This window comes from Falco naumanni, chromosome 7, assembly GCF_017639655.2.
Source record: "Falco naumanni isolate bFalNau1 chromosome 7, bFalNau1.pat, whole genome shotgun sequence".
Lineage (NCBI taxonomy): Eukaryota > Metazoa > Chordata > Aves > Falconiformes > Falconidae > Falco > Falco naumanni.
Genome location: NC_054060.1, coordinates 52,955,015 through 52,967,904, shown reverse-complemented (window position 1 = coordinate 52,967,904; position 12,890 = coordinate 52,955,015). Strand labels below are relative to the sequence as shown.

General features: G+C 36.9%; 1 protein-coding gene across 8 annotated transcripts in view; it reads left to right on the top strand.

Annotated features, from left to right (window-relative positions):
* RAD51B (RAD51 paralog B) overlaps window positions 1-12,890 on the top strand; it is a 405,510-nt gene that overhangs the window by 16,366 nt on the left and 376,254 nt on the right. For all 8 annotated transcript variants that reach the window (XR_005828893.1, XM_040600854.1, XM_040600852.1 and 5 more), the window contains one exon: window positions 343-526. Coding sequence is in view for 7 of the 8 variants with exons in the window: in XM_040600854.1 (XP_040456788.1) it covers window positions 343-526 (184 nt within the window). In the remaining variant the exon portion in view is untranslated. The remainder of the gene's footprint in view (window positions 1-342; window positions 527-12,890) is intronic.

Here is a 12,890-nt window from a genome sequence, read left to right as displayed (position 1 = left end):
GCAAAAAGGCACTGTTTCAGTGTCCACTTAACTTGCTGTCAGCCATTCAGGGTTGTCCAGCACAGCTTTGCTAACTAGTGGTTCTTCTAAACCTCTCTTTGGGAGAGGTCCTGCCTTCGGTTGTGTGGCCCACCGCAGCCTCAGTTTACTGTCAAAATCTCTTCAATACATGCAGATGTTGGTGTAGGTGGTATGTGAGGTGGAAAAAGAGGGGCTGACTTTCAGCTTATTAAAGTAAATCTTTTATTTAAACAATTTCAGGGTTATAAAATGGTTCTATTGTGTAAATAATGTTATCAGTGACTGTTTTTTTTGTGTTTTTTTAACTTTTTTCTTTTTTAGGATTATGTCTTTGGAAGAAGAAATTATTTCAAAGAAAGTTAAACTCATAGTAGTTGACTCTGTTGCTTCAGTTGTCAGAAAGGAGTTTGACACAAGACTTCAAGGCAACCTGGCAGAGAGAAGTAACTTTTTGGCTAGAGGAGCATCAGTGTTGAAGTATTTGGCAGAGGAATTCTCAATACCAGTAAGCTCTTCCTCCTTACTTAAGTTTTTGCCTCACAGTATCAAGTAATAAAATCTGAGAAGAATGAAAATGATGGGAAGATGAAAACTGGAAAAGGCTTCCAGCAGGAATCTTCAAGCAGGTACCAGGTGGAAAATTGTTGGGGAATGGGGGAACAGTAACTGTTCTGTGTTGCGTTTTTGTGGTTTTGTTTAGCTTTTTGTTGATTGGTTTGTTTGCTTGTTTCTTAATTTTAGGTAGGACTTAAAATAATGGTTTACAAAGTTCTTCAGCTGTATTTCAGTGCTTTGTTTTCTGCTTTTTTTCTTAAATTTTGTATTTTATTTTGCTACCATTAGGCTTACACTGATGTTTCCCTCCTAATGCAATATTTACTATTAGCTAGTGTGTACTCTGACTAGGTGAAGATCTTTTTCTGTCTGTATCCCTTCTATTTAAGTTTATAGAATCTCAAAAGGCCTTATGCTCTGGAACCCTGTAAATTCCTTTTGTGACTTATAATGTAGGTGAATTAATGCAGAAAGGAAGGTAACAGCTCAGCAAATCCTTGTCTGTGGACTTGTCCATAAAATATAAAGGAAGACATGGACATTTAGTGCAGGGACTGGGTGGAACTGATAGTGCTTTAGAAGGGGGTGTGTGTGGTGTGTGAGTGTGCGTGCATGTGGGGGTGTGTGTGTGTGTTCCTTCATATACAATCCACGGAGGATCACATCTACTCAAAAGATATCATTTAGACTCAACTCCAGGAAGTATTTCCTAGTATGGGTAACCTACTCATCACTCCAGTGTAAGAGACAAACTGGCAAGAACTTGAGTAAAACTCATGAGGTATTTTCCCTCAGATGCTCCTGAGATCACAACATACTGGAAATATACATGTCAGAGGTGGGAACTCACTGACTTAAGAGGAATGGATTTCCTTCTGACGTGTAATTTCTAAAGACTTGTGATGGAGAAGATTAAACCATCTGTAAGTGTCTTTAAAGTTCAGGTACAAAATATAACGTCCTAGTTAGTGCACCCAATAATATTTACAGTGCTTTAAAAAGCCAGGAAAGAATTTGTGTAAGTATGTACATTCACATATTTTGGTAAAATATTATGCAGCCCTTTGAAAAATGGGAGAAGTTTTACGGAAAGATACTATTCCTCTCTATTTTCTTTAGACACTCCTGGCTCCCTGCTCCACCTTAATTAAAATGGTGAAGCTGAGTTGGATTGGAGCCTTAGGCAGTTCAGGCTACTGCCCAGCATAAGGACAACAGTATTGATATTCACAAAAGTCTTAGAGTTAAGAAAGACAGTATGGAGTAGCCTAAGATTCTGATCCTAATTCATCTTATGTAGTGAGAAAATAAAGCTTGAATATTTAAAGGTTCCCATTGTGCTAAAGCTAACATGTTTGCTTTGAGGTCTTTGTGATATACGGTGTGCTGGTCTTTCCCTGTTTCTCACTGTGAACACTTTGGTAAGGAGTTCTGGGATTTTGGGCAGGAACTTACGCTCTGGTCACAGCTCTGTCTTTTTGAATTGGTCCATGAGATACCTTACTTTTTATATTGAATCTATAAAGACCTGTGAAATTACATGTAAATACACAGATAGAAAGTTTGTATATTTTTAAAGCATCTATTGATCAGATTTATCAATTTATTCAATGGAAATTAACTATTTCCATTTACCATCCTGTTTAACACACATTGCTTTGTTGGTTCTGGAGTATTTTAAAGTTTTGTTAAATTTTATGTTAAATATTACAAAACAAACTGTAGTAATATCTATTAGTTAAGAATTCTAGGTGGGCCTTGGGTAGAGATTTGGGTTCTTGCAAACATGGTTCTCTAGGCAAGTCTGTGTATGAGTAACATGCAAAATACAACATCAGAGTGTGTTGTGCATCTGCAGGTGTTGGTGCATACTGGAGATGAAGTCTGCTGTTGCATGCATTGCATTGACCTCTGCTACTGGAGGTTACAGAGCATCCAAGGTTCTCATTGTAACTAACTGTGGTGGAATTATTTCAGATGTTTTTACTTACCTAGAAAATCATATAATCCTTTAAGTTGGAACAGACCTTTAAGATCATCAAGTCCAACCGTTAAGCTAGCACTGCCAAGCTAGCACTAAACCATGTCCCAAAGCATGACATCTACACATCTTTTAAACACCTCCAGGGATGGCGGCTCAAACCGCTTCCCTGGGCAGCCTTGTTCCTATGCTTTACAACCATTTCAGTGAAGAAATTTTTCCTAATATCCAATCTAAACCTAAATCATACATATAAATTTGGGGCTAAAAGAACATCGGTAAGGTTGCAAAGTGATTTAGACCATTAATAAACGGGACACATGAAAAAACGTGTAACATTTCATGGCAGAATCAGTGCAACTGAATACTGAATTGGGCAGCAAGTAGAGGGACTCAGTCTGAGACTCTTAAAAAGATTTGGAGTTGATGACTGATAAGAGTTGAACTTGAAGTCAATCCTTTTGGCTGTAGTTAAAATGTCTGGTGAAAAACTTTTGAGTAGTTGAGCAACAGAAATTGAAAAAAGGAGGTTGTGTGTTACCTATTTAGGTGTAACTGTTACTGGAGCAGTACTTCTGTTGTTAATAGTCCAGGAAGGATGGTGAAAAACCAGCTTCCAGAGAATAACCTTGAAAATGACTTGTAGAAGGGGAGAGCAGTCTTGGTAATTAAGATATAAGGTACTTGCTTTGTTCAGCTTAGCTAAGGAAGTGTGAAGAGTTTCTTCATTAGTCAAAATGTACCTACTTGAGGAAGAGGTATTTGATAAAAGCAACCTTCTTGTCGGCTGACAAAGATATATCACAGTTCTGTGGTTGGAAGCTGAATTAAGCAAGTTCAGACTTCAAGTAAGGGGTGTGTTGTTACTGGACTAAGTAATCATTGGAATGTATTACCAAACATACCTTCTTGTCACTGAGTATTTTTAAATGGGCTCCACCCCCCCGCCCCCCACCCCCCCCCCCCTTTCCTAAAAAGGAAGTGGGTTCAAATAGGATTAAATTTGGGGAAACCCTGTGGTACCATGTTATGCTGGAGTTCAAATGAGTTTAACACAGTTCTTTATGTTGGTATTACAAACTCTCTAGGTTTTTTTTGCATGGTCATGGGGTCAGGATATTGAGTTTGATGTATGAAAGTAACTAACATTCATAGCTTTTACCAAACTCAAGGGGAGCTGTTTCAAACGCAAGTAGCTTTATATAGTATAAAGTATTCGGGGGAAAAAAGCTGACATTAACTCCCTCAAAACTGATGATCATTGTTCAGTAACCTCTCGGCACCTCTATTGTCAGTTAATGGGAATAACAGAGCTGCTAGTGTGAGAATGCTGTGAGGATAAGGTCATTATGGTTGGAAAAACACTTGTACTGTCCCTGAACAATGTGTAGCTGCTTGTTGGAAAGTAACACTTGCCATCCTCAGTGTTAAAATTAAATAATGTGTAGTAAATGAAACCTTAATCCATCTTTTGAGATGAGAAAAAATATTAAACATTATCCATTGAACGGCACCATCTTAGCCACTGAATGAAGTAAGTGAAAGTGTGTGATTGTAAATTTTTGCTTGACTTGGTGTTTTTTAATTTATTTTGTTTGTTTGTAAAGTACAGAGAGACACAAAGGTTGTTTTTTTTCCCCTTATGTATGGAAGTTAGTAAAACATAAGCTGTTTCTCAAAGTGAAAAATGTTGCCTCATTTCCTTTTTTGATCCCTTCTTCCACCTAAGTTAGCAGTAAGTCTGGTTCCATCCTAGATTCATTAAATGATGCCAACACAAGAGTGGCACAAGGTTTGGATCACTTCTGGTCTTTGGCAGATCACCTGGTAGACATACTGATGACTGAATAGTCACTTGAAGCTTTTTCCTTCGTGGGGCACTATGTAGCTGTGTCCTTTTTTTTCCTTCCCTGCACACAGCTATGACCAAAACCTACTTTTTTCTGCCAGGTTTGGATGAAACTAGCCAGTCAGCTCGAAAGTGACTGCTAAAAACTGACGACAGTTTGCCTATTAATCAAACAAAAATCCTTTATTTTTGAAATCCAGTGAATATGTAAAGCTGTTTACATAAAAGTTTAGATTAAGTTTGGTTTAGAGCGTGTTGTATTTGAGAACATTTGTATCTCAATGGTTTCTGTTACAACATGTGTTGATGCTGTCTACCAGATTACATACTTGAGCAGCAGTAATCAGTCTTCTATGTTTCCTGTCTAGCTTCCTGACTTCCTTAGTCTTCTTAAAAAAATAGAAAAGAAACTACACTTTGGATTTTTTCTTCTTTTCTTCCATATTCATAGGAAACTTTTTAGTAAGGAGTGTTCAGTACAAGTAATTTAGTGTTGTTGCTGGTTGAGAGGGAAATGATGACTCCGTTTCAGTGAAGAGCTAAAACTAAAACCCAGTATGACTGGAATTGTTCTTGAGATTTAACTGCTTAGCTTACAAAAATTGTTTTTTACAGAAGCCTGGTCTTCTAGTTGTAAGTGCTTGAGAAAATGTGTGAAGCTGGTGCAATGTCTCTGTGGAAAAGCAGTTTAAAAGTGGTAGTTGCAAAACCAAACCACTTTAAGCCTTCTTTCAAATGTTAAACTGAAGATGAAACTTGCTTTGGAAATCCCTAAGGCTAATCAAATTACAACACTGGCTGTTCTTTATACTTTTGTCTGGGTTGTGTTCTTAGATCTGTAAAGTGAACCTTGGTTGTTTATGATTGGCATGTTGGTTGTCATTACTACCAGCAAATGTATAATAGTATCTGTCTTTTTTTTTTTTTTTTTTTAAATTGCACTTTCTGAGAGTATGAAATAGCTCAGGAGCAGAGACTTTCATCTCTCACTTGTGATTTACAATGCAAATGAAATACATATCTCTGTAATTATTCTGCAGTGATTTTGTTTGCTATGCTAAATAAGTTATCACTAGTCAAAAAGCCCGTAATTTCCACAGGTAATATTTTTTCCCCTTTGGATGCTACATGCTCCGTTTAAAAACTAAAAATTCACTTTATCAATACTGATAATAGGACAGCAATTAAAACTATCATAGTCAATTTTCTTTATGCAATCAGTTCTCACATTTTTTTCAGTGCTTTATACTTACTTATGCATTCTGCTCTGTAAGCTTTATACCCAAAATTTTCTTTTACTTTGGAAAGCCAGATGTTTAGCTAAATATAATTTGGTTTTATGTTGTATCAGTTTGGTTTTTTCTTCTCAAAATTAATTTATATGTGCAAATTAATTGACATCTGCTGTGCCTTTTCTGTTGTCGTTGGTTAAGTGTATTTAATTGTATCATGTCAGTTTTGTGCAGTAAAGTGTCTCAAGACTGAAGTGCTTCTGTTGACAAAGAGAATATTCAAACTGTTAATCTTGTCTTTCTTTATAAGCTAATATTTCCATTTGGCCTCATCCTTCCTTCTGTTTTATTCTGTTGGTTGTCAGCCCCTTTGCTGTTGCTGTTCTGATACTTGAAAATAATAGTTTATGGAAAGCTAAGCAAATTCCTAAATGGAAGATTTATGAAGAAAACATATTTAAATGCCAGTTTCCTTTGAATTGGTAATAAATATGTAGAAAGGTTGAAAAAAATGAATAGCTGATTTGTTGTTACAGTATATAAGACACTGCATGCTGACTTTCCTAAAACTATGGAGATACATTAAACTTCTAGGTCAGTTTGTCTGTATTTGGACTGTAAACTGCTGAGATACAAATTTTGTTTTTATACTTTGCTATTAAAAAGTATTTTTAATACCAGTGTTACAGAAACGGTAATGTAATTATCTTTGTGAGTTGTTTAAACCTAGAATAAGAAAAATTCCCTACTTCCAAAACTTAGAGAACTGGTTTCATTTTTAAGTTTTCTGAAAAGAGAAATATATGTTATGCCACATCGGAACATGTGTTTCTTTAATAAGGAGCTAACCTTATCAGGAGAAAACGTTTTGGAACTGAGTTACCAGAATTTTACTAGCCAGATTTAGGCCAGATGTTGTTCAAACAGTTTCTAGTGGCAAGAATTCAGTGAAAAGTATGGGTCCTTTTCTGTTGAGCTGCTGATATTTATGTGAAGTGTCTTGTTGCTCAAGTTTCAAACATATTCTGCGTTTGTGTATGTATGTAAACTTGAATACCCTTCCAAACTGCTAGTAGAAGGTTCTTTATGTTTCTGCATAATCACACTGAACTCCTGGCCATCTGCTTGCTGCAAAAGGTTGAGGTCTACCTAAGAATGTGATTCTCCTTTCAGTCTGGGGCTGCTACTTGCTTTGTCCTCCCTCTCCCCTTTTAACTTCCAGATGAGTGGCTTTGGTACTTTTTTTTGATGTAGTTGGTATATTTCTCTAGGGAGCAGCATGAAAGTTAAAATAATTTGTGACTTTGCTTAGAAGACACAGAATAGTGCTTTTGAACCTGCAGAATTTTATTAAGATCATTCATCAACTTCTTAAAGAAACTGAGTTGTCCTGCTATGAACTTAATAGGATGAAAAGATACTAGTGTCTTAACACTAATCATATTGTGACTGTTATCCACAAAAGCATAAATATTTAGAATAGTGTAGATATTGTAGAATTTGCTGACTTTTATTATTCTGTCTGGATTAGAGAAACACTGAATAGCCCTAACTTTATTTTGAGCTGTGGAAAACAGTAGTTAATTTGTTTCCTAAATCAGGAAAATTACTTCCAAAGCTAACTTTTGTTTCATTCCCCCTGCACCAACATTTAAGTTGGTGTTCATGTTCTCACTAAATGGTGAGCTGAGCAGCATTAGAAAATTATGTTCGTGCTAGCGATATTGGAACTTTGGTTTCAAACGTACTCTTGGTTGTGAAGAGGAATACCTAACCTTGTTCAGTGTGCTTGATCATTTTATGTAACAAATAGTTTGTGAAACAAACAAAATATTTTATGTTAAGATTTCCTCTCATGTGATACTTAGCAGTATTTTTAGTGCCCAGAACTGAGTTTATAACTTTGGAGTTTTTTAATTAAATATTCTAGTGTTACCCTTTCTTTTCTTACAAAAACTTGCTTAAAAAACAAGTGTCAGAATTTCACATGTATGTGAACACTGGTGTTTTTAAAGTGTGGTTTGGAATGGTTGTTGATTTGTGTTATTGTTCAATTAGGAAACTAAAATGATTAAAGGGGACTTGAAGACCAGAGTTTTCTTTGCTAAAACTCCATAAACCCAGTTTTTGTTTGTAGATTGTTTGTTTCAATTATCCCCTTGCTCTGCAGAACTAAGCAAAAAGTAGGGAGTTAATTCAACTGCTAGGTGTCATTACAGTGGCAAAGTTAGTTGGTTTTGTCTTCTCGTGTGGCTGTTAAATTACTCTTGGAAGGCACAACTTTGGTTTAGTTTAAAATGACTGGTTAAAATGTAATTATAACTATCTTCAGTACTGCTGCCATCTGTGTACTTTTTTTATACGCATCTGGAGAATATATGTTTCTGCAGTTTATGGCCCAACACAGTGTTCCTTTTGGACTGTCTATGCTCATAAAATGTTTAATACTGCTGAGGAAAAGGAATGAGAAATAGTAGAGCAATGTTTCCTGTTTTCATGTGGTGGTGAAATATAGAAAAGGAGGTAGTTTAGAGTTATATGATGCTGGAATTCGGTTTTCTTTTTAAGTATTCCCTACATTGCTTTTTCCATTTTACAGTGAGTGACTTTGCCAAAAGCTATCATTTTGCACAATTGCACATATAAAATTCTGTAGAAGGAAGGCACCAGTATTAACATATAGGAGAGGGAATTGAAAGGACTGAGATTTTAACAGATTTCATTTTGATCTGCTTTATGATCATGGACAATGCTTGCTATAATGGAGGACACACACGTTCCCTGATACCTGCCTTGGCTTGAATTACTGAAAGACTTTATCGAAAATAAATTAGCAATTTCTTGCATCTTCTAACCCTCATTCTCAGTAAACTTCTCTGGGCTCCCTTCAGCTGATTTACATGATCTTGAAAGTGAGGTGCCCAAAACTGGATAGTATTCCAGATGAATCTCTACCAATGTTTAGGTATGGAGGATTTATTCTCATGCCTTGCAGAACATACTCTTGTTTATGCATCACAGTACACTGTTTGCATTCTTTGCAACAGCCTGATGTTGTTTACTTACCATTTATTAAAACCCTGGATCTGTATCTGCTGACTTTGTTACTTAACTAGTTGCTCCTCTTTTAATGTGTTCTTTTTCCTGACTTGTCAAGATGGTTTTGGATTCTAATCTTGTATTCTAGTGTACTTGCAATCTCTTCCCTGCTTTCCGGTTTTTGCAAGGAAAATGATCATTCCTTCTATTACACGTTCTTTTAACTACTGGATAAAACCAGGCTTCAAGCACACTATAGCGTTTTGTTCAATAAGAGACCTTTAAACACTGCTAATTGCTATATGTCATTTTCCAATAAACTTTGCATCTACCCTGTAATAGATTCATCTAGGCTGTATTTCTCTAGTTTAAGTAACGTACATATATATAAAACCAGACAGTGTTTGTTTTTTTTCCTGCCCTGTCATGTTGTTACTCTTTATGTGCTATAGAACACAACAGTAATTTTACTGAAGGACTTTTATGACTTTTAGGGTTTGGCAAGATTACTGTTTTGATTGTGTGAAAAATTGCCTGAACCTTGAGGCCAATAATCTATTTGTGACTCTGCAGCGAAATACTTATGTTTTGAGTGTTCTATATTCTTTTTGCATGTTTTCTTGTGCTTCCTTCTTGTCTTTCAATTTTATTTGAACTGTAGATTCTCTAGGAATATGTCCGCACTGCATAATGTGTAACTGAAAGTGATTGCAGTCTTTAGACAGGATAGCAATATGAAGAGTAGTTGACCAGATTAAAAGTTGTTGGAAAAAATCTTACATGTATAAGTTCAGTATAGACCAATTAGTGGTTTGATTTCCAGATTTTCTAGAGATTGTTTGCTTGATGGTTACTTAGTCCCGGGGCTTCTGGGAGTAAAGAGGACCTGCTCTGCAATTGTTTCTCTTAAATAACATTGTACCAGTCCCCGAGGTGTAAAGGGATGGGAATAAGAGGAAATTAAGATTGGGCAATGCATAATGTCTGCTACAATACAAATGTGCCCAGAGATCAAAAGTAAAATCTTATTTGCTTGGAAACTGGTAGTAGTAGAGATGATTGTATCACTTCGCTCTTTGTGTCTACCTGACTGCTTTGTGAGAATATTGTATTTGTGTGGAGCCAGGTGTGCTGCTGCGGCTGTTTTTTCGTGAAGTATGATCTGGAAGCTGCATGATGCACTCTGCTTGCTGCTGTTAACTGGAGAACCTGCCTTTTTCAGTCTGCAAAATTTCCTCTCCTTCCACACATGGTTGGGTGTCTCTAGACCAAACTACTGTAGCTATATGGTTGATGGTCCTGTGCTCCCTTGAAAATAGGAGTATCTAGGTTAACAGGACAGGCTCTTCAGTCTGCAGCTTTTCTTCTACTGTTGAGGCTCTTGTGCGTTTTGGTTTTGCTCTGTTTTTCCTCCTCTATTCTGCTTGGAATCTATGAGCTATAACATAGGGTCTTCTGAGCAACTTCATTCTGATTTTTCTACAAGAAGATTCCATCATCTTTATTGAGAACGTTTGGTATCATTGTTCATTGAGGTTGCAGCTGTCTTTGTTGATTTATTCACCCCAACTTTCTATTTAAAGAAGGAAACCCACCATTTTAACAGCAAGCATTTTAATTCATTTGGCAGAAGTTCAGTATAATCAGACTGAGGGAGACTCATTACAAATACAGATTCCAATGAGAATCCACATTATTTCAGTAACCTCATCAAAACTGTCATGTTGCCTCTTGCTAAAATGTGTAACTGTATCATTTGAGAATATAGTACTTGTGTTGCAATATTCTAGGTAAACAAAGTTAGATTTAGAGTATTTATTAAATAAGACTGAGTAGTCATTGCAGAATTTTAACCAGACAGGGGCAAATGAGAAGTTGTTTTTTGTTGGTGAGACTACATCCGAATTTCAGTAAGACAGTATCTCTCTCTCCTCCCCCCAGTACTCTATTAACATTTTTGATACTCTGATTTGGATGAGTTGCATTGCCCGCCCCACAATACAAATAATTTCTTTGTCTTAGATGCCAGTATTTTGCATAGTTTACTTCTGTATTTATCATATCTCATACTTTTGACCTGGGGCAGAGTGTGTTTGAGGTCTTGACTGGCAGACTGTGGTATTACATTTTTCATGATGTGCTGGTTAGTAAAAATCACCTCTAATACACAAACAAAACTTTTTTTTTTTTTCATGCAACCAAACCCCATAGTTGTTGTAGAGCAAAATTTCTTTAAAAGTGCTTACTGCTTAGATGCTTTTTCTAACTTCGGTAAGGTCCCTGCTAGGGAAAAGGGAGGCTTGCTTAGGGCTGCAGGCACATACCAGTGCTCTGGGTATGTTACTTCTTGAGAATGTTAGTTTAAGCAAACTGGATTCAGATGTTGGCAGTCTTTGAAATACTGTATAATTCTCTAGCTAGATAGTGAAGAGCTTGTTTGCAAGAGGAGTTGACTGATAAAACATTTGAGGTTTGCTTGTGTCAAAATTGTTTGTAGGGAAAATTCTTCACCCCCAAAATCTTCTGAATATGCAGTCATAGGATTTCCTGGGGGGTATATACAACCAGCCTCTGAAGTCTGGCATGCGTTGGGCTTGTTAACTTTTGCCTGGTTGCATGGAAGAATTCAGTGTCATGGCCCTTCCTGCAATTCTAATGGAAACAGTTGCGCCTGGGTGGCGAGTACAAAGTTTCAGAGGTAGCCTGGGTACAGAATGCATGCACAGAACGAGTATACTGTGTATTAGAACAGATACACTCTCTCTACTCTGCTTCTGCAATGCCCCTAAAATGGGGCTACTAGAAGCAAACAGATGCTGTTGAAACCATTTGTGAAGCCTGCTCCTGCTGGTTGTATTTTCAAGGAGCAGATTGGCAATAGTAAAGGAGATTGTTACTGGCTAGAGACATTGTTTTGGCATTGCCAGCAATGATTACTGCTGTGTCTCCTTTTTCAGTTGGCTTAGGGGAGCCACAGAAGAGGAACTAGTGAAGTGGTGAAGCTGCTGCCTGGAAATCCACTGACCTGCAGCCCATTCTGAATTGTCCCTAGAAAAGGCCACCAAATACAAGTTGCAAGCAGAATAAATTATCTGTGCAAATCACAAGTAGCACGTGGGTAGCAGATTAATTGAGCCTGCATTACAGGAAGTTTGAGTAGTCCAAAATCAACATGTGGTCAACCAATGTCAGAGATTAAACAGCTACAAGAGGACAATACATGCTTTTGTCCTTCCTACCTGCCTTGTAATTCATTTCAGTTAGTTTGCAACAGGGATGTAAACCAGCTGAAAAGCAACCCAGGGAAAAAAAAAAATGTAGTGGGCAATTGTGCAGTCGCACAGGCACTAATGTAGGCAGAATGGAGGGACAGGAATGCGTGGTTTCTGGCAGCAGCACAGATTTTGAATGTCAAACTGCATCTTCAGTAAAAAAGGGTAAGTATGAGTAAAAATGCCAACTACGTTATTACTCAGAACAAGCAAAGAAGTGTGTAAGGTGCTTGGGACATCTTTTAAGCTTTTAATAGCTCTAGGAAGGATGCTGTTGCATATCATTATTATGATGCTTTTGTACTTTGACTAAAGGTGAGCAAATGCCTGGCTGCATACAGCCTACCCTTACATTGCTCAGGGCTTTTGTGCATAAGTAGTTCAGTGTCTTGGTTTTAGTCTGCATGTTCTGTTTTTAAAATGCATCGTAATATGCTGTATTTGGAGTTGTGATATATCCATGCATAATGAATTATAGTTGAGGTCAGAAACTATGCTGAATAGTAGATTTTCAAGCCACAGTATTTCTTCCTATGCTAAAATTTAGAACGAAATGTATAATAATCCACAAAATAGCTGGTACACTTCATAACATGCCTGCATTCCTTCATTATTAATAGTTTCATATCCATCTGTCAGCATGCTATGGCTAAAGCATTAGCCAAGTTTTTGCAGCTGCTGCTTTACAAGTCTGTAGAATATAGTTATCTCCAGCTCCTGTTTTTTGTCTAGTAGTAAGGGGAAATTTTACAGGAGACTTACTAAATTGTCCAAGACTAAGTTCAGTTGTAGGTGAAAGTCTACAATCTTGATTTAACTTGGCCTGGGATACTTTTCTTGTTATTTCTATTGTTTGAACTACATTGGTTTCAGCAGTTGTTTGAATTAATAGTGGTTTGTTTATTGTCATTAAAGTTCTGCGTATAGTTGTTGTAGCCCTG